The sequence below is a fragment of the Pteronotus mesoamericanus genome, unplaced genomic scaffold, assembly GCF_021234165.1.
Source record: "Pteronotus mesoamericanus isolate MK-2021 breed Mesoamerican mustached bat unplaced genomic scaffold, CSHL_Meso_final contig_116, whole genome shotgun sequence".
NCBI lineage: Eukaryota > Metazoa > Chordata > Mammalia > Chiroptera > Mormoopidae > Pteronotus > Pteronotus mesoamericanus.
The window spans coordinates 30,758,892-30,778,108 of NW_026555027.1; the positions used below are offsets into that span (position 1 = coordinate 30,758,892).

The 19,217-nt window shown below is 34.6% G+C and overlaps 1 protein-coding gene across 2 annotated transcripts in view; it reads right to left on the reverse strand.

The window, feature by feature from the left end:
• PDCD10 (programmed cell death 10) overlaps positions 1 to 19,217 on the reverse strand; it is a 42,607-nt gene that overhangs the window by 6,299 nt on the left and 17,091 nt on the right. For both annotated transcript variants that reach the window (XM_054580308.1, XM_054580318.1), the window contains exons 3-5: positions 11,380 to 11,433; positions 5,436 to 5,553; positions 4,062 to 4,188 (exon numbers count right to left, since the gene is read on the reverse strand). In XM_054580308.1, the coding sequence (XP_054436283.1) occupies positions 4,062 to 4,188; positions 5,436 to 5,553; positions 11,380 to 11,433 (299 nt within the window). The remainder of the gene's footprint in view (positions 1 to 4,061; positions 4,189 to 5,435; positions 5,554 to 11,379; positions 11,434 to 19,217) is intronic.

Below are 19,217 nucleotides of genomic sequence, written 5' to 3' on the forward strand. Positions count from 1 at the left end.
CTATAAAATGATAATGGCTGGATTGCACAGGTCAAAAGAGCAATTCTAAAGCTGGCTGCTCACTCACTCACCTAAAAAATCAAAAGGGGGCGCAGGGGCAGGGGAGAGAAGGGAGGGTTTAGTGGGCAGTACTCCATCCTATTAATGAATTTTGGGAACCTGTCTGTGCTTTAAAAGAGAAGGGGGGAAGAAAATAAATCTTTAGGTGATTCTTCTGATAAACCTGGTTTGGAAACCACTGTGTGGGAATCCTGAAGCTAGGGTTGAGGTTTGATCCTTTATTTGCCACAGAGCTTTATAAAGATCAAGGCTGTTAATCCTCAGGCTTGGCCTTCTATAACACAAGCACAGCAATTTGTCAAATATTATGTCATCTGTATGTACACTGAACAACATTTTCATTTATGGAACCACGGAAGCTAAAATTATATTAGCCAAAAACTGAGGGTTTGTTTCCTGAAAAAGAAAACACCAGCACACACATGCACATAAAATACTTCAATTAAATAGATAAAGAACTAGGGAAAACTTGAGGGTAAAATAACTATAGTATAATTATATGCTGAAGTTAATGGTTTCTGTGTTAAGGGACACAGAGTATGGGTATAATAGGAATACATTTTAGCAATTTGCAGCTATTTGGTGGGGCAACTTCGGAGAAAAATACATAATGAAAGAGGGCAAAAGGCATCAGATGAAATACAAACATACATCCTATCAAAAAACTGCATAGAATAGCAGAGCTTATAATCGTATCACCCACACTTGTAAATGTTTATGCAAATACTCTAAAGGAAGGAAATTCCTATGCTGTATGTTTAGTTTTGTCTAGACTGGGCACCTCCAGAAAAGCTAATATGAAGCCATCATTGAAACCAAACCCTGGCGATTTTTTTGCCTATGAATATGCAAATGAAGATTATAATGAACAAATAGATAAATGCACAGCTTTATGGTCCAGTGAATCACAAGTCTCCACTAGTCATCCATTAATTGGAATGTTTTGGACTTGAAAAAAAATTCCATGAATTCATTTTATAAAATATTTGTGTAAGCTCAAATGCAGTCAAAAAGAAACATTCATTAATCAAAAGTACTTTATAAAATATATGTTTGCTGGATCATTTTTCCTAATCAACTCCAAAGAGATATTTTGAAAAAAAACCGAACAACCTTATTTCACAATGCTAGTATACGCTGAGTGGATGCTAGGTTCTTTGCTAGTATTTCTTTCAATTCTCACAACTATTACCTTCATCTTCACAGGCAGAAATTAAAATGACAGAAGCAAAGCATTTTGTCCAAGGTCAGACAGCTAAATGTTGGAATGGAGATTTATACCTAGGTCTGCTAACACACACAAAAGTATCTGGGTATTTGTTAGTTGACAGGAATCGTTTTTCTTCTCTAATATAATCCATCATGTACAGTACTTGGTATAATAGATATTTGATACATACTTATTGAAAAACATTGCTAAAATAAATGAAAAAAGAGCATAGCTATCTTAAATATGAGAAAGTAAAATATTTTAAACAAAAACAGAAACTGCACAATCTGTGTGCCTAAAGGATAAATCATTTTTTATTTTGTGAAAACTTTAGCTATTAATTTGTTCAACAATTTAACAGTGGTAACAATGTGTATCAAAATCAATCTCTCTCTCTCTCTCTCTCAAACAAATAATTGCACCTTTAGCCACATATGCTAATTAGTACATCATTGAATTTTAGTCTCAGAAATAATACATATTATGAACAAACTTTCCATGGCATATTATCCCTCCTAAAATGTTTAAAAAATAAATTTTAACTGCCAATAATCTTAATTCAGTTGTGCTGAGTACACGCGAGAAAACAACTAAAATATTATTACTGCCCCATAAATGAGAGACATGACCCTAATGCAGCCTCTGTCAATGGCTATGGATAAGGCTCTTCGGTTCTTGACCTCAACATCCTTACGATTAAAATGTGGCTGTTAATAACGAGGTTTTCCAGCTGTCTCTAGAGCCATACTGAGTTTAACACAGATGCTTCAGGGTCTCTACAGGGGGAGAGAGGGAATCAAAGTAGCCAGATGAGGGCTCTGGGCCAATCATTTCTACCCCAGCATCAACCACAACACTACTCTCCCTCTTACCTACTGGCAGTCTATATAAAGATTTCCTTTATCACACTTCTTCCAAACCACAGAAACTTCTCATTCAATTACCACATTAGCTCAACATCATGAATCTATGACAGGAAAGCAGCAGCAGAGACCCTGGAGTCAGTCTACCTGGTTTTAAACCAAGCGCTACCAACTTACCAGCTCTGTGTACTTGGGAAACTTATTTAATTTCTGATGCCTCCATTTCCTCATCTATTACAGGGCTTTGTAATAAGTTAATATGCATATAAAGTGCTTTAAAAAGTGCTTAGCATGTTAGTTCTATATAAGTGACAGTATTATTAATTCTGTAAATTAATTTTTTGATTCTGTAAACCTCTAACTTCAATGACCCAAAGCAAAATCTGCTGAAAATATTTTTAAAATGTCAAATCTTCATAGAAATGTAGTATAGATCACTTAAAGAAATTTAAACCCCTGGCTGGTGTGGCTCAGTGGACTGAGCACCGGCCTATGAACCAAAGGGTCACTGGTTCAATTCCCAGTCAGGGCACATGCTTGTGTTGCAGGCCAGGTCCCCAGTTGGGGGCGTATGTGAGGCAACCACACATTGATGTTTCTCTCCTTCCCTTTCTCTAAAAATAAATAAATAAAATCTTTTTAAAAAGTTAAAAAAAAATTTAAACTTAATTACTAGAAAATCTAGATATAAAGTTGTTTAAACAGCTGTGTTTGAGACTACTGACAATTTATGATATTACAGGCCAAACATGTTTACTTCCTATTTAACTAAAAATAAAAATCCATGAACAGTTGACTGTCTTCAGTCTTCACATACTAAAAATAGTTAAAGGAAGTTGGGGCTTTTCATTAGTAGTAAAATATTTATTTTAGGTTTTGTCCTCTGTTGCACAGATTCTGACTAGTCATTGAAGCTTTTATTATACTTTCTGGTCTTCAATTAGAAGACTGAAAAGTGGGGCGGGGAGGGTCACTTCTTGATGGCTCTGCTGGGTACCCATTATCTTCTAAAATGAGATATACTCCTCCGTCTATATCAGTCAAAATACAGGTGCCCAAACTAGCTAAAATAGCACTTTGCAATGTAAATGATAAAGAATACTATTTCTGAGAAATGAATGTTAATATTTATCCCAAGTGAGCCTCGGTAAGTTCTATAAAGATATGTTTGATGCAACCGTTAAAACTTTCCTTTCTAGCAATTTCTAGTTGTGGTTTCACCAACAGGTTGCATTAATAACGCCACTACAATTATTCCCAGATTTCTTTGTTGTCTACCCACTGAGGCTGAAGCAAATTACCCAACGCTTCAATTTAAAAATACTCATCTCAAAGTTATGCCTGCAGTTCCCTCCTCATCCCCCCATCTTCTCACCCCTGAGGAGAGTTCCTTTGGTTTGAGAGCCGCTGCTCTACGATGACTCTGCTCAATAGCCAGTTGCCTGGCCCCACACATTTTTAGTCTTTTTAAACCTGTATCTCAAAGGCAAGGTCTCAAAGGCAAGGATTTGGAGCCTCACAATTTTGGTCAATATTAGAAATTCTATTCAAGAAGAGTACATGACTTGTGCCATTTCTGAAGTAAATATAATATTGGTTTCCTTTGTTATCAATCCCTATAATTTATCCAACTTCTCTATTCACTTTAATCTGACATTTACATTTTTCTACTTTTATGTAGTTTAAACTATATTCCAGTTGATGTACATTTCATTTGCTGTTTAAAATTAAACATTCTAAAAAAAAAAATGTTATTGTACTCTAAAGCCAAATGCCACCACTTAGAAGTTAATAAAGATGTAGCATTTAAAAACTCCAAATTTACTTCAAATTAATATCAATGTCATACCAAAATAAAACATCTAGAATAAGTGGTCCCTTTGAAAAGTACTTTGAGAAAAAAAGGACAGAAACAAAAAGTTGCTTACTTGATTGTCTGCAGAAACCTCACTCTGTCATTGATCTCATCTGGGATCTTGCTGAGAATTTGTTTAAGTGCCCGTGCCTTTTCATTCAGGTCCTGGAATTCTGGCTCTGGTCGTTCAATCATATACTCTGATGAAATAAATATACAATAAAAAGTGTCAAGCAATTCCCTGTCAAATGCAAGCCTCACAATTCCTAATGTTGGTCAAGAGGGAGAGAGAGGGGAGAAAGGCCAGATAACTAGGAAAGGCGAGGCTGCAAAGCTGAATTTGTTAGAGTTCAACTTAGTATGGTAATAACAGGGTTCTTACTAAGTAAGGTAACAGAAGATGAAAGACTACATATTTTCAATTTGGGGTAAACAGCCCATGAAATCATGATAAATAAATAAATAAAATTAAAAGGGAGTTAATCAAATTTAGCAGGCCTCTGAAGCTGCACCTCTCAAGGAAACCTTAAAGTAATGACATTCAAGACAAGTATGATGGCAATATGTAGCTGCTGGTGGGGAAAAAGAGTTTAACAAAAATTTTTACTTTGAACATACAACGTCTCACATCAAAACCCAAACAACCTACTAAAATCGTCAGTACATTCTTGAAATCTCACTTAAAAACAGAAACACTACCAAAAATTCCATACAAGAGTTAGATCACAGAATAGCAACTTTGGAAGGGAAGTTCCATCAGATGTGGTAGAGGCAAAAACACTACCAGCAGATTCACTGTACACCTGGAAACATTACAACCTTTCCAATCAATATACCTGGCCTCACAGGCTGGAAATGTTTACCTTTAGAATAATAATGAGAACTTTCTTGTAAGTTGCTGAATCAGTTAAAATATTTACTTTTGTTCTCACTAAATATGGGAAATTATACTTCTACATTTTTCTTAATTAGGGGGAAAACAGCTACTAAATTTATATGAAATCCATTTCTAATTATTTAAAAAAAAGCCAAAAATTAGAAGCAGAAAGAAGGATTATATTATTCTCTCAAATCTGTGCTTTAAAAAAAAAAAACTCTCAAGTTTTAGAAAACCTTATCATTTCAAACTGCTATTTGCATAAAGTGAACACAAAATCAAATAACCATTCCCTAAAGTTTATCTTTTGGCGAAACCAGAACGCATCAAAAATATTAATAGCAGAAAAAATTAAAAGTGCACATCATAAACACTTCAAGTAGTTAAATCTGACAAATATAAAACAGAGAACTACTTTTCTATTTTATAGAGTTTTCCCCCCAATTATCATCACAATAATAACAAAAAGAAAAAGGAATAGAGAAGGAGGAGGCTGCCCATTTTGTCAAATAATAAAAGATTTGGAGGAAGTGTTTTTCAACAACTGTAAGAAAACAAGACTGTGATTACCTTCTACATCATCAGCTGCCATTCGAAGAAGGGACTCTGTGAAGTTAACTTCTACACTTTTTTTCTCTAAAATTTTCATAATGATGTCTTGTGTGAGTCCTGGATTTTCTTTTTCAGCCTGTAAGAGAAAACTATGTTGAAACACGGGAACAAAACCAGAACTTCAAAACTAAAATTTAATTGTTTAGAATCTTTGGGAGCTTAGCCTAATCAACGTAAAGATCAGGAATTTTTGTAAAGCAGGTGTGGTGATGGCATTCACTTGTTTTGTTAAAACTTAAAACATCAGTAACTTCTTATTACAGACATGGTCCCACTGACCATTTGAACAGAAAGTACTTAACATTTCCTACTTCTCCTTAACAACCTCCTGCAATCAAAGGCATAAATAAACATTATATATATTTTGTTAATCCATCAATTACTTTTTCAGTAGTTTAAATATACTGAAGATTTTTAGCTTTTTTTCATTAGCTAATCTTTCAACTTGAGGATCAAGCAACTACTCATTTCACCAGCATTTTGCAGATTGTTTTCATTTAAATGAACAGAATGTCAGGAAAAAAACAAAACAAAACCAAACCAAAATAGGAATTCTTTTTCAAGTTTTACTGAAGCTATATAATCCCTTAAATACTCTCCTACACAATGACTTTCACTTTGTTTTATTTTTGTAGCATGAATATTTCCTTCACTAGTTTTCAGAACATCATTAATCCTTCACTACCCCCTGAGCCTGTTTCACTAATGAGTTTGCATGGGTTCTATGTCCCTCCCTTGGGCACTAAAATCGTCTAGTCATTTCAAGACTGAACACAAAGAGTTCTGAGTTTACCAAAGTTAATTTTAATTTTTAAGATTTGAGTTTTCTCCAGTTATTCTGTCCCATTTCATAATTGCTTTTAATTTTTAGAATTACACCCTAAGTTTGTTTCTTTTAGGATGACTACCAATTTTAGTTATTATACTGATGATTTCCAATCTTTCTTGCCCTGATATTAAAAGAGAAAGTAAAAACAATTTATGATCTTCACCAGAGGGCAACCTATTTGTTTTCTCTTATGTCTCAAGCACATTTAACCTCTACCTTTTCAATTCCCTTCTGGTACCAACGCAGAACCAGCTTTCTTCTGCTCCTATTGCTCTCTCTATTATAGCATCTTGTTTCTCATTAGATATCAGTATCAAAAAGTAAAAGGCTGTGGAATGACATGGAAAAACAAAATATACAACATTCAATCTGGAGTTCATTTTAACTGTTGTCAAATGTTATTCAGCAAGTCATTGTGATAGATTATTAATAACAAAAAAGTGTGCCCTACTGAAATCTATTTCTTTTAACAACAGTTACCCCTTATCCATAGGGGATATGTTCCAAGACCCCCAGTGGATGCATGAAACCTTGGACAGTACACGAAACCCTTATACATACAGATGGTCCTCAACTTAGAGAACCTACAAGCCCATCACAAACTGAAAATATCCTCATACTCAAAAATGCATTTCATACACATAAGCAACTGAACCACTAGAGCTTAGCTAAGGCTACCCATACTCAGAACACAATATCTAAAAAACACTGGTAACACAGTACACTGTGGAGTATTGGTCGTTTACCCTCATGATCAACTGCCTGACTGGGACTACAGCTGGCTGCCACCGCTCAGCAACATGAGAGAGTATCCTACCACAGGTTACTAGCCCAGGAAAAGATGAGAGCTCCAAATTGCAAGTATGGTTTCTACTGAATGCGAATAGCTTTCAAACCACTGAAAAGCTGAAAAACCATTAAGTCAAATCATTATAAGTTGGGGACTGTCTATACTATGTCCTTTACATACGTATCTACAATAAAGTTTAACATAAATTAGGCCAATTTATGTTAAATAAAACAGTAAGAGACCAACAATATCTAAAAAAAAGGAAAAATTATATCAATATTCTATAGGAAAAGTTAGATAACTATGGCTTGGTGTTACTCGTTACAAGGGATCCCTTGCTGAATTCTTCCCATAGGCTTAATGTTTTCCAGTGCAACATGTTTTTGTGATCTATCGGAACGCTTTATTTTCATGTCTTTGCTTACAAATTTAATGACTTTTTTACTTAACTAAACACTTATCACTCACTGTGGCCGTTATTTTTGTAGTTTGAGATGCGATAGCAAACTTGCACGAGTTTCACAAATTTCTCTTTTTTTCTGCACAGTTTCGTGAATAGAAGATTCGTTCTTACCAGAGACCTTATCAACAACAACATAGGAAATTTTCTTTTCCTTATTAAGTTGAATGCACTTTATGTCTTTTCTTTGGCAAATCTGAATTGCCAGTATAACTGCTCTTGAGCTCTGGGGCCATCATTAAGTAAAATAAGGGTTACTTAAACACAAGCCCTGCGATACTGTGATGGACTGATCTGCTCACTGAGAAGGTGACTAGATGGCTAATGGCGGGGGGGGGGGGGGTTCAAACCGCATGGAGAGGCCAGACAAAGAGTCATGGCCTGGCTGGGGCTGGGCGGGACGCTGTGGCATTTCATCACAATACTCACGACAGCACAAAATTTAAAACTTAGAAACTTTTTATTATTATTTTTTCTGGAATTTTAGAACTCATAAATTTAAAATTTAAAACAAATTTATAATTTAAAAATGACAGAAATTATTATTTATGGACTATTCCATGGAATGTGGACCACAGTTATCACAGGTAACTAAAGTGTAACTGTGGATGAACTACATAATCTGTTTTTGATTTTTCTTCCATGAACATATTTAAGACAGAATCTATTAAAAACAAAAACAAAAAAAAAGCGTTGCCTTCAAATGAAAAGCTCAGGTGAAGAGAGTCTAAGGGGACTAAATGGCAATGGAAAAAAATACAATAAAAAAATAAAAGGAGCTGTACAAATATCACTTAAAATGGTATAAACTTTAATAATGCGGTAAACTGCCACAAAATTACATATGATAACTGATTTATCTTTCCTAAATCATCAATACACATGATCTTGGGAAGCAAGGGAGCATTCTCTACATGCTTCTAGACAATGCCTGCAGAAAACAGTCTCTCCAATTAAGTTAAAATAAGGTGCTGAAAAAATGAAATGCTGAAAGCCTCAAAGGAGAGTTTTCAATACCAAGTTGGCCTGAGGCCTCAAAATGCCAAAGTGGAACATTACAGAAATCGCACAGAGGCCCCTAACTTTCTCAGTTCAGTGTTCTTTGTGCCCAAAGCAATACCTAACAGTGCTGTGTACTAAATAGTTAGGTTCAAATAACTTAATAAATGACATCCTAAAAACTCAGTAGCCTTTAAAAATATACAAACTGAAAGAAAAGCATTTAATTTCACTCTTAAATAACCGTAACAACTTTTTTTTTTAAATGAGATCTGTGCACCCTGTTGGGCAGTGCACAATGTCTCATATGTTAGAATTAGATTGGACACTTTTCCCCATTTCCCGTTGTACTTTGATTTTCTTGTAGTTCTTGCTTTTGATCACAGCAATGGCCAAAAGTCCAGCCACCACAGACATGACATCACTGAAAGGAATGTAACCCAATCAAACATGTTGACATAGCAAATTATGGCAAGTAGTTCAGTGTGAACCAGGTGTTGAATAACACCATGTTTCTTCAAAATTTTAAAATATCTCATGACACCCAAGTTTGCTATGGGGCCCCACGGTGCCTTGGCACAGAGTTTGACAGCAGTTGTTTTAGTATCTTCTGTTTCAAGTCTTATTTAAGCTACTTCTTTTAAAAGCCTTAAATTTACCCAATGACTCTGACAAAATATATAGATCTACCATCAAATTAGAGACTCTCTACCTACAGGTTTTCCCCCCCAGAATAAAACCCTCAACTCTCTGGGTATCCAATTTTTATGTAGAATCCAATTGTGAGAGAAAACTATCCCCTAGGGCAATAATATGCACTCTTGTGAATCAATGATTCTCAACAGCACAACCTATCAGATGGGGAACAAATCAAAAGCAGAATAGGTATCCCTAAAAGATAATCATTAATATTATTTTATCATTAAAAACATTATTTTAATCATTTTCCTCCAACTAATAAAAATAGATATGGAAGCTTGATAAATATTGACTATTGTTGTGAACCAAAGACCTGGAAATATGCATATAAATACAGATAAATGGCTGGGTGAGATTTTTCAATCTTTTTTAAATAAATAAGTTAATAGTTTAAAAAACACAAAAATATCTTTCCAATGCATGCCCTCCTTTAATTTCATATGAAATTTAACAAATATGGTAAGAATAAGTCAATGCATAATGGACTAATATTTTCCTCTAAAATAACTTACACTCTCCTCAGTTAAGAGTCCATCCTGTAGATAGCAAAATTTACCCATGTATCAAACCAGATCTACCATGGCCATACACTTTAAACATACTGTTTGCTTTTAACTTGTACTTCAGTGTTAAAACATGAGCTTATATTTATGTGTAAGACAAAGCTTCATGAAATTCATTATTTTATCTCCTTTATGAATGTCATTTAGTATACCATCTACTGCTTCAGACAGGGCCTTATCAGAACACAAAGGAGAAACTTCTCTGTGCTCTTGGTATCAGGAAAGCTGAAGAACTTCTGCCTTATCAGTGCTACATTATGCAACCTATCCTTTTCCTTCTTTGTTACAATGATGCTTAAAATAGTTGCCATTATGCCTCCCTAATGACCAAATACGCCATTCCAAACCACACTAATAAGCAAAGAAAGAAAGGAAAAAAATGATAATGGCACTAATTTGTTGATTCTCTTCATTAACCCAATGATTTGGCAAAGATATATTTTAAAGGAGCTAGTATGAGTATGTGCCAGGCTCTACATTTCAGTACACATCAAAAGTAGTTCTAATCCAACATACACAATGTGATTTCTTGTGGTGAGAAAGAGAGATGTCTGGTGACATTATCTATGCTATCAGTTAAGAGTGGTACCTAAACTCTAATCTTTGCCATAAAAATACTGGATGGATTTATAGTTTCAACTCCAATGAAACACAACTATAAATTTATTCTGGATCTAAACATTAAAATACTTCACCTTGAACATCAGTTTTTTAGCTGCTACAAACAAACAGACACACAAAAAGTAAATAAAAAATTTAAAGTTTTGGGCACCATAATATGTATTTTGGGGATGAGATAAAGTTTGAGATGTAAAGTAGGGCCACTCAATAAAAATATAGTGCAGAAACAAATGTAAGGCTCTGTACTTTTACACTATCTAGTAACCACATTGAAACATTTTTAAAAAGTAATTATCTAAAATATTATCATTTCAACATGTAATCAATATAAAATACTCATTACTGAATTACTTCGCATTCTTTTTCTTGCACTAAGTCTTCAAAATCTGGCGTGTATTTTATGTGCGCAGTGCAATTCAACTGGAACTAGCCATATTTTAAGTGCTCAACAGCAACATGCGGCCAGTGATTAGCAACCGAAAATCTCAGGTCTGCAGACAGTGGAATAACCCACGCTGAACCACTTAGCTGTATATACTCAAAGTGCCCTTAATCTGATGCACGAATAGGTCTTACCTTCCCACTCAAAAACACTGTTCTATACTTATGTCCTATAATTAAACAATATGAAGAAAATCTTTTTGAGTCATAATTTTACAAAAGTTTTTAACAAGTCAAATAAAAAAAAGAATTCAAAAATCGGCTCCAAAATTAAAGAGAGAACAGTCCAAAGACAGATTTAAAAGCACAACGTGAAAAGATAAATGTTAAGGAAAGAGCATTTGTTTCAGCTCATGTTTTGGAAGTGTTTTACACCAAACTGGCGCAAGGTGGTTGAAAGAGTTATCACTCAGAGTGAATAAACTGGCAATTATCACCTGGTATTTAGATTTATGTATAACATACAATTTAATATTCACAATAAATTTTTCGTGCCTCACCTTAATAAAAGCTGCTCTCAGTGTCTGAGCTGCAGACAGATTTACTCGTTCTAGCTGCAATAAAAATTTTAAATCAAAATTAGTATCAATTTTCTTAGAAAAAGTAACATTTCTGGTATTCCATTCTATATTAAGGATATTTACAGATATATCATTTAACTCACAAAAATACTTGCTAATAGCTCTAAATCACTGTAATTCTCCAAAGGGAGAATATCTAAAATTTTCATTGAAAATCATGAAAAATTAAGGTATATCAGTTCTTTATTCTTTTTTTAAAAAAAATAAGAAACACTCTATCTTAAAGGTGGGTTTATTTTAAGCACAGAATACAAAATAATATAAGTCCCTATAGAAAGAATAAACATATTTACTTGGATTATAAGCGATAGGGTAGGTTTAGGATTAACTCTAAATGCTCTGCTGCAAGTACATGGCAAATTGTGTGTGTGTGTACCGAATATAAAATGACCAATACAAAGAAAACATATATTACTTCAGATTTGTATTTAGTACTCACTCCTCTTTAATTGCTTTTCAATCCCCTCAGCCAAGGATAAAGCTGAGATTAGTCTATTTTATTAATTAGCACATAGTGCTGATAAAAGGTTTGTCTTACACTCAAATTGAAGACTGTTGATCATTCAGATTTCCAAGATGCTTGCATCTATCCTCTATTGTATCAGTATTAAAAAAAAGCTACCTAAAACACTAAATCAAGAGTTCAATCCAAATGCTTTTAATTTTTATACAAAGTATGTAAGGTTTATAATTTTGAAAGATATAATGACCTTATTAGACACTTTATATAATTCATTTTCAGTTAGCCAAAAACATTATACAATTTTATATTTTAAAAAACCCTCATTATTGAAGAGTTAACTGCCAGGCTTAAAATAACTATCTTCAGTTAAATTCAGATTTCTTTAGTCCTCAAGGATTAGGTCAGTTAACTCAGTAAAATTCAATGTATGTATTTTTTTGTCTGGGACAATATTAAATGTTTTTCAAAAGCATTATAACCTTTATACATTTTTATGGAAGTTGAAATTTCTACAAAAACCTTATAAACATATATTATGCAATAAATATTTCTTTCAGTCTCTTGAGGCAATGAAAATGTAGGTGTTCTCTTCAAATGACATACAGAGTGGGGCAAAAGTAGATGAACAGTTGTGAATGCATGAAACAGTTTATTCTTGTATTATTATTAATTATCGTACTATTTTCCATATGAACTATAAACCTACTTTTGCCCCATCTTGTATATATACACATAAATATACGCAAAGAATCTCCAACACTTTAAATCAATTTATTTTCTAAACAAGACAGAAATGCCAAGAACCTTATCTCCCTATGAATTGTTCACCCTAGGCATAAGCAAAAGCAACAAAATCTGCCAAGATAAATAATTTACCTCTGAAAATAAACAATGGATCATTTGATTTAGTATTTCACAGCTTCTAGACATCTTGCAAAACTGAACATTGCCTTAGCAGGTCAAAGAGAAAACACAAGGGGATCCGTTGGCAAGTAGAGCAAAAAAGCAATTCTGAGGAGTTTATAAAATGATTTTTCCCTGCAGAATTAATTTAATTGTAATAAAACCTACTAAAGATTAAAATAATAATACTGCTCATCTGATCTCAAGTTCTTGTTGTGCAAGAGAGGCAGAAGGAGACAGGATGAATGTTCCCACCCTGATAGAAACCTATTTCCTTATTTGGGTTAACACCACAATCTGACCTCTTCCATCAAGTCAAAGGCCTGAGTCAGACGCTGCCTCCATTATCGCCAGCATTAACTCATTCTGTAATGCCCTGACTGATGTGTGGAAAGGTCAAGGCAAGTGAGAGGCCAAGAAGTCAGTGAAGGACTCACAGAATTAGCCAACTTCCCCTAACATCAACATCTCTAGATTTCTAGATTAAGTTTACATGCGTGTGCCTCAGAAAAGAAAGGAGAAGGACAGAAATAACATACTAAATCAAATCCCTGAGCTGTGAAGAACCTCGCGAGTACTCTGCGAGGAGTTATTCTGGGATACATTTTATACTTACACACCTTGCAATAAACCCACTAGGTTTTATTACCTATATGATACCCACATTGCCCATACAGACCCATACATATTTTTTAAATTGAATTTAATTTCTCATGCATAAATTTATCTAAATTGTCCGTAATCTATAATTTCAGCCAATAACACTTAGGTATAGAACAAGGTACGTTTTTCTCTTCCCAATTAAAAGTACAAGAGTGCTTCTATTTCAGGCCTCTCAATTGAATATATATGATTTCATAATAAAATCATGTTCATCTTACTAGTATCCTTCACGAGAGTTTCAGGTTCCAGTAAGAGTCTAACAGCAGCAACCATTTACTAAGAGTTATTATGGACTTCATCATACAGAGTATTCTTACAGAGAGTATCTCTAATACAATAAATCTGCAACTAGCTTTCATATCCATTTTACAGAAGAAGAAACACAGTTTGCATAAATTTACACAAATGTTAAATAACTAGTTAAGTGCAGAGAGAGGATTCGTACCAGATCTATCTGGCTCCCAACCCTGCCTCCCTGTACTTGCCCACTCCAGGCTGAAGCCTACCTTCTCACTGAATCTCTTCCATTACTTAGGAATAAAACAAATCCCTGGGTTTTTACCATGTGTAAGGAAGACTGTGAGAGTTGCAAACAGAGGGTAGTCCTGGAACCCCAGAGGTGAATTTAATAAGTAAACACCTTCATGGAAATTGATGGAACCATGGGCAAAGTAGAAAGTAAAATGTGAATATGAGATCTGAGCTGGTCCTTGAAGAGTGTGGCCTCTTAAAATCATCTTGGCAGTTCTCCCACTTACAGGTATCTTAAAGGTTGCAACATGGGGACAAAATGATTTTATGCAAGGTTTCAACAGAATTTTCATTCTGTGTCCAATTTTTTGCTAATGAGTTAAGCACTTTTTTTAGTTTTGGGGATAACAGTCTTTGGCTGGGGTATCTTTAAAGAGTCAATGCAGCATTTTTTTTGTAGTGCTTAATAGTGTATACACCTTGAGTCTAAAGAAGGGAAGGGCAACATCTGACTACACCTTGTACTATGGAGACTGGGACAAGGAGCGGCACTCCTTGCGCCTCCATCATGTATCATCAAAAGTCATCAGTAAAACAGTAAAGAAAAGAGGAAAATCAGAGAGAGAAAGAGAAAGAGAGAGAGAGAGAGAGAGAGAAGGGTAGATAACATCTCATCTCACATAAAAGAGAAGAAAAGATGCCTGTTAAAGTACATTTCGAGGGAACTGATAGGGAACTTAACATTAGGTCTCCCCTGAATCTTATATTCTGGTTTGTGAGCTGCTCCTGCAACTTATTCTTGATAGCTCTTGAGAGCACTATTAATCGCAAACTTGTTAAATTTTACTCTCTGGGTTATTTATAATAATACAGGGTCTGGCACAAATAACGCCCCTTTTTTATTACAAAATGTTTTATTACAAAATCATAAGCATGTAATTCTGTAACATAACAACATCACACTGAAGCACACCATATGACATTTTGAGTGAAATGTTCTTATTAAAACTATAAATTATTACACCCATAACATTACCCTACCAACCACATGCAAGCAAGCGTTGCTTCTGCTGGACCCTGTATTTTAAAAGCTTACACAGAGTTTTGGTTGCATAGAGTTCATTTATTATTTGCTCCCTCTGGAAGTATCAGTTAATTCCTATACTTTACTTTCTAGTAATAAGCCAGTTTCCTACACCCATAATTTAAAAAACAAACAAACAAACAGTATTTTACCCTTCGGTTGCTCAAGTTTTAAAGAGTTTCACATAAAATCTTTGAAAGCCTTTTTTTAATGTCAAAATAATTACGTTAGTTGATTCTGAATTGTCTAAAAATCTTGCTTCCTCAAAATCAGACATTTGCCACACTCACATGCCTCCAACCCCCTCTAGAAGATTTTTGTAAAGAGCCACACTTAACTTTTGTGCTTCCAAAGAGAAAGCAAATGCAATCATCTGTGCTTTGTATATAGTTCAGTAAATATTTCTAAAATAATTAGTTCCTGGGGTTGCCAAATTGTCTGGCAAAAAAGGTAAGCAGAACCACCTAACTAGTATAAAAATATTCCTTTAAAACATTGCCTATTAAGTATGCAAAACTCTATGTTATGATCACAATTTTGTCAGAAAATTACATGGAAGACTGCTTAATAATAACAGCTAATATTTATTACATGCCTGGTACTATTCTAAGCACTACAATATGTTAACTCATTTATTTTACTATGTTGTGAGAATTATTCATTATTCTAATTTTGTAAGTAAGAAAACTAAGATGATTATATAACTTAGTAAGTGACACAGCAATAGGTTCAAATATAAGTACTGTGATGACCTCTGGATGGTGGAACTGCAGGTTAAACCCATGCCTTCACTGTGAAAAAAAAGTATGTTTACTATATTCAAAATTTGGGATTTGATATTTCTCCACTGGGGGGAAAAATGGCATGGGTACACAGGTAAAGTCGGAGAAGTATTTCCTTACTGGTAAATTAAGAGTTACATATTCTGCTGAGATTAGCAGAAATAGCTGCTTCAAATCCTTCTAAACAGAATGATACTAATTATTCAGAAGCACCGTTTTGTGTGATTTATTAATAAACAAGCATACAAACCACTGATCTAAAATTAATCTTTGGATGCACAATTGTTATTTCTGTCTCAAAATACCTACTTCTTTATAATTTGTATTTCACCTTAAAACAGTTCCTCCAAAAAGTAACAGGAAAAGGAGATACATGATATATCTTTTTCTGGAATGAAGAATTGGACCATACATCTCTCCTCCTCCATATATAAAGAATTAGAGAAAAATAGTAAGTCCACAAGAACCTGAAATAACACCTGGCATGAGGTTTCTGTAAACTCATGCCATAATGCAACCAGGAGACTTATTTTCACAGTACATTTACAATACATGCAATACACTTGGACTCTGAACTCTGCAGCAGCTGATTAAACAAGAAACCCACTCCTTCAGCTGTCCTAGCATAGCTTCATTAAGTTTAGCAAGCATCAAGCTCCCAGAATGCCATAAATAGCTGCCTTGTGAGCTGAAGTACTAAAATTTCCTCAGGTGCAAGGATGTACTACTGTCTAAACATCTGTTCTACAAGATGACTTCTAGACCCACCATTGTTATTATTATGGATGTAATGTTACGGTGAGAATGCATGAGCTTTGTAACTCTTACATTACATTGTGGACGAAGTTTAGTGAATCATTTAGCTTCAGAGTAAAATGTTCATCCTCACTGTGGTACTACTTTCTACAAGATTAATCTGACAAACAATTTATCTTTAAATCTGCACAGCACAGGAAAACAAAGCCAAACTAATTAATTTTCCCATTAGCAGGTTTATAGAAAAGTCTACCTTTGAACTTACAAATATTAATTAACTGATTAGGCATCTTATTTAAGATGTTACATCAATACACTGGAATGTCAGAGAACAACACTAGCACTTGATTCTTTTTAACCAAACACCTCACATTTGAAGGTACAATAATTATTTGACTCCATTCCTAAATCAAGACCAAGATTTCATCTCTATCAAAGAGGAAGCCTACTACTACCACCACTGTTCCTAAATGCCTATTATTTCTGAATACTCTTTTTAAAATATACAAAAGAAATAATTTTTTAAAAAAGCTTAATACCATGATGTTTGATCAGTAAATTCAATTTGAGAATTAGACCCTAACAATTTGATGCAGTATCTCTGTTTGCCACATCTAGCCATTTCATTTTCAAATTTCACTTCTAATAATAAGTTCTTGAACCAACTATGAATCATCTGGCAACAAGTTCTAATTCTGGGCCCATTAACCTACATACATTTTCAGATCTCATCTGCAAAGAACCACTGCCTTTATTTATGAAAGAGATTTACAAGTCCATTCACAGCCATTACGTTTTCTTTCAAGTGAACCTTCCTTATATTTGAATATTAGGAAAGGTGTATCAATATTAACCCAAACCGTTCATTTTACGAGAATCTCAGATCCTGAACAGTTATCTTTCAAAATCAAGACTAAAATAAAATCTACATTCCACATATAGAAAAAAATCACTTGCCCTGACGGGCGTGGCTCAGTTCGTTGGGAATCATCAGGCAAAGATAAAGGTTGCCAGTTCAGTTTCCGGTCAGGGCACATGCCTGAGTTGAGAGGTTCATCCCCAGTCTGAGTGCATTCTAGGAGTAACAGATCAATGTTTCCCTCTCACATCAATGTTCCTCTCCCTCTCTTTCTCCCTCCCATCCTCTGTCTCTAAAAATAAATAAAATCTTTAAAAAAAAAAGCTAAGAAAAAGACCATCCAAATTATTAGAAAAAACAGCTTTTCTCATTCTTCTTCATTAACTAAAGGATCAAACTGAAGCTCAGCAATGCAACTGCCCTCCCTTCAACTAAAGACTCAAAATAACCCAGATAAATACACAACATTTCCCTAAACCACTTGGCCCAGTAGCCTACTGAATTAGCTACAGAGTTAGACTGTAGACATGAAAAGAGGGAGCACCTGTGGGAAGAACTGTCCTCACGGTTCTGAAAGTATCTGAGAAGTACAAACACTAATTGTCAAGACAGATTACTCACTAGCTTTCAGGGACTGTCTTCTTACTTCATACCTGGTACAAGTGAATAAATAATTAAATATCTAATAACTTATCTGCTTAAGCACATGTGTCCCCTACAATTCCTATAAAGAGGTATGCCGCCTCCCCGCACCCATGCATCTCCAGACCCTAGCAGAACCCTGAGCAAATGAACGGTTGCCATTTAATAAATATTTACTAAACAGAAGTGAAGCACTTGCTTCTAACTCTAACTCCAGTCTTGCAACAAACGGGTAAAAGAACGAAAGGGTGGAAATAATTACTCAAGTGTCAGTTTTAGCTGCCATACATGGGTGTAATCAGTCCTAAAAGGGTGGAAGCTACCATAGTAGCAGTATAATAGGTTTTTCAAAATATGCCTCCTCCTTGCTTCCTCTTTAGTAACAAACTTCTAAATTTCCCAACTTCTTTTGCAGCTAGGCGTGGTCATTAGATTATGCTTTTTGCCAATGAAATGTGAATGGCAGTGTTATACGGGACATTCAAAAAAGTTAAGAAAGCTGAATCAGCTGGAAGTAACACCCCACCCCGATTTTTTGCCCAATCCAGGGAACAACTTAGGACAGATGAGCTTCAGCAGCCATCCCACAGGTGACGTGACCTTGATAATGGAAGGCAAGCACTAACGTGATGGGAGATAAGATAGGAACCTGAGTTTCTGATGATACTTGTGCCATTCATAATACTAGCCCTGGTCCAATTACCTCTAGAATTTTTTATATAGGAGAAATAAATTCTACCCCAGCCACTGTTTTGCATTTTCTTCCATGGTCACTGAGCCTAACAGTATTAGTAGACAGAGTTTGAAGTTACAATATATTTGTCTGAAATGGAAAATAAGTCTATGGATTTCAAGTTGAAGAGGATAAATCACTCTCTATTGTCCTCAAGGCATGAGATCATAAAATACATCAAATACATTATTATTAAACCTAATAATGTAGGTGAAATGGTTCTGAAACCCATAATCTTACTCTAAATATAAATATTTTAGAAAAAGAGATGAAAACTTACGGGAAATGGTGAGGGCTTTCAGGAACAATAAGGTTAATGGTATTGATAGCTTTACAATTAATTAAATTAAAACAGCCCAAAAAACACACAAAACCTTAATTAGACAAAAAGGCTGAAGCCA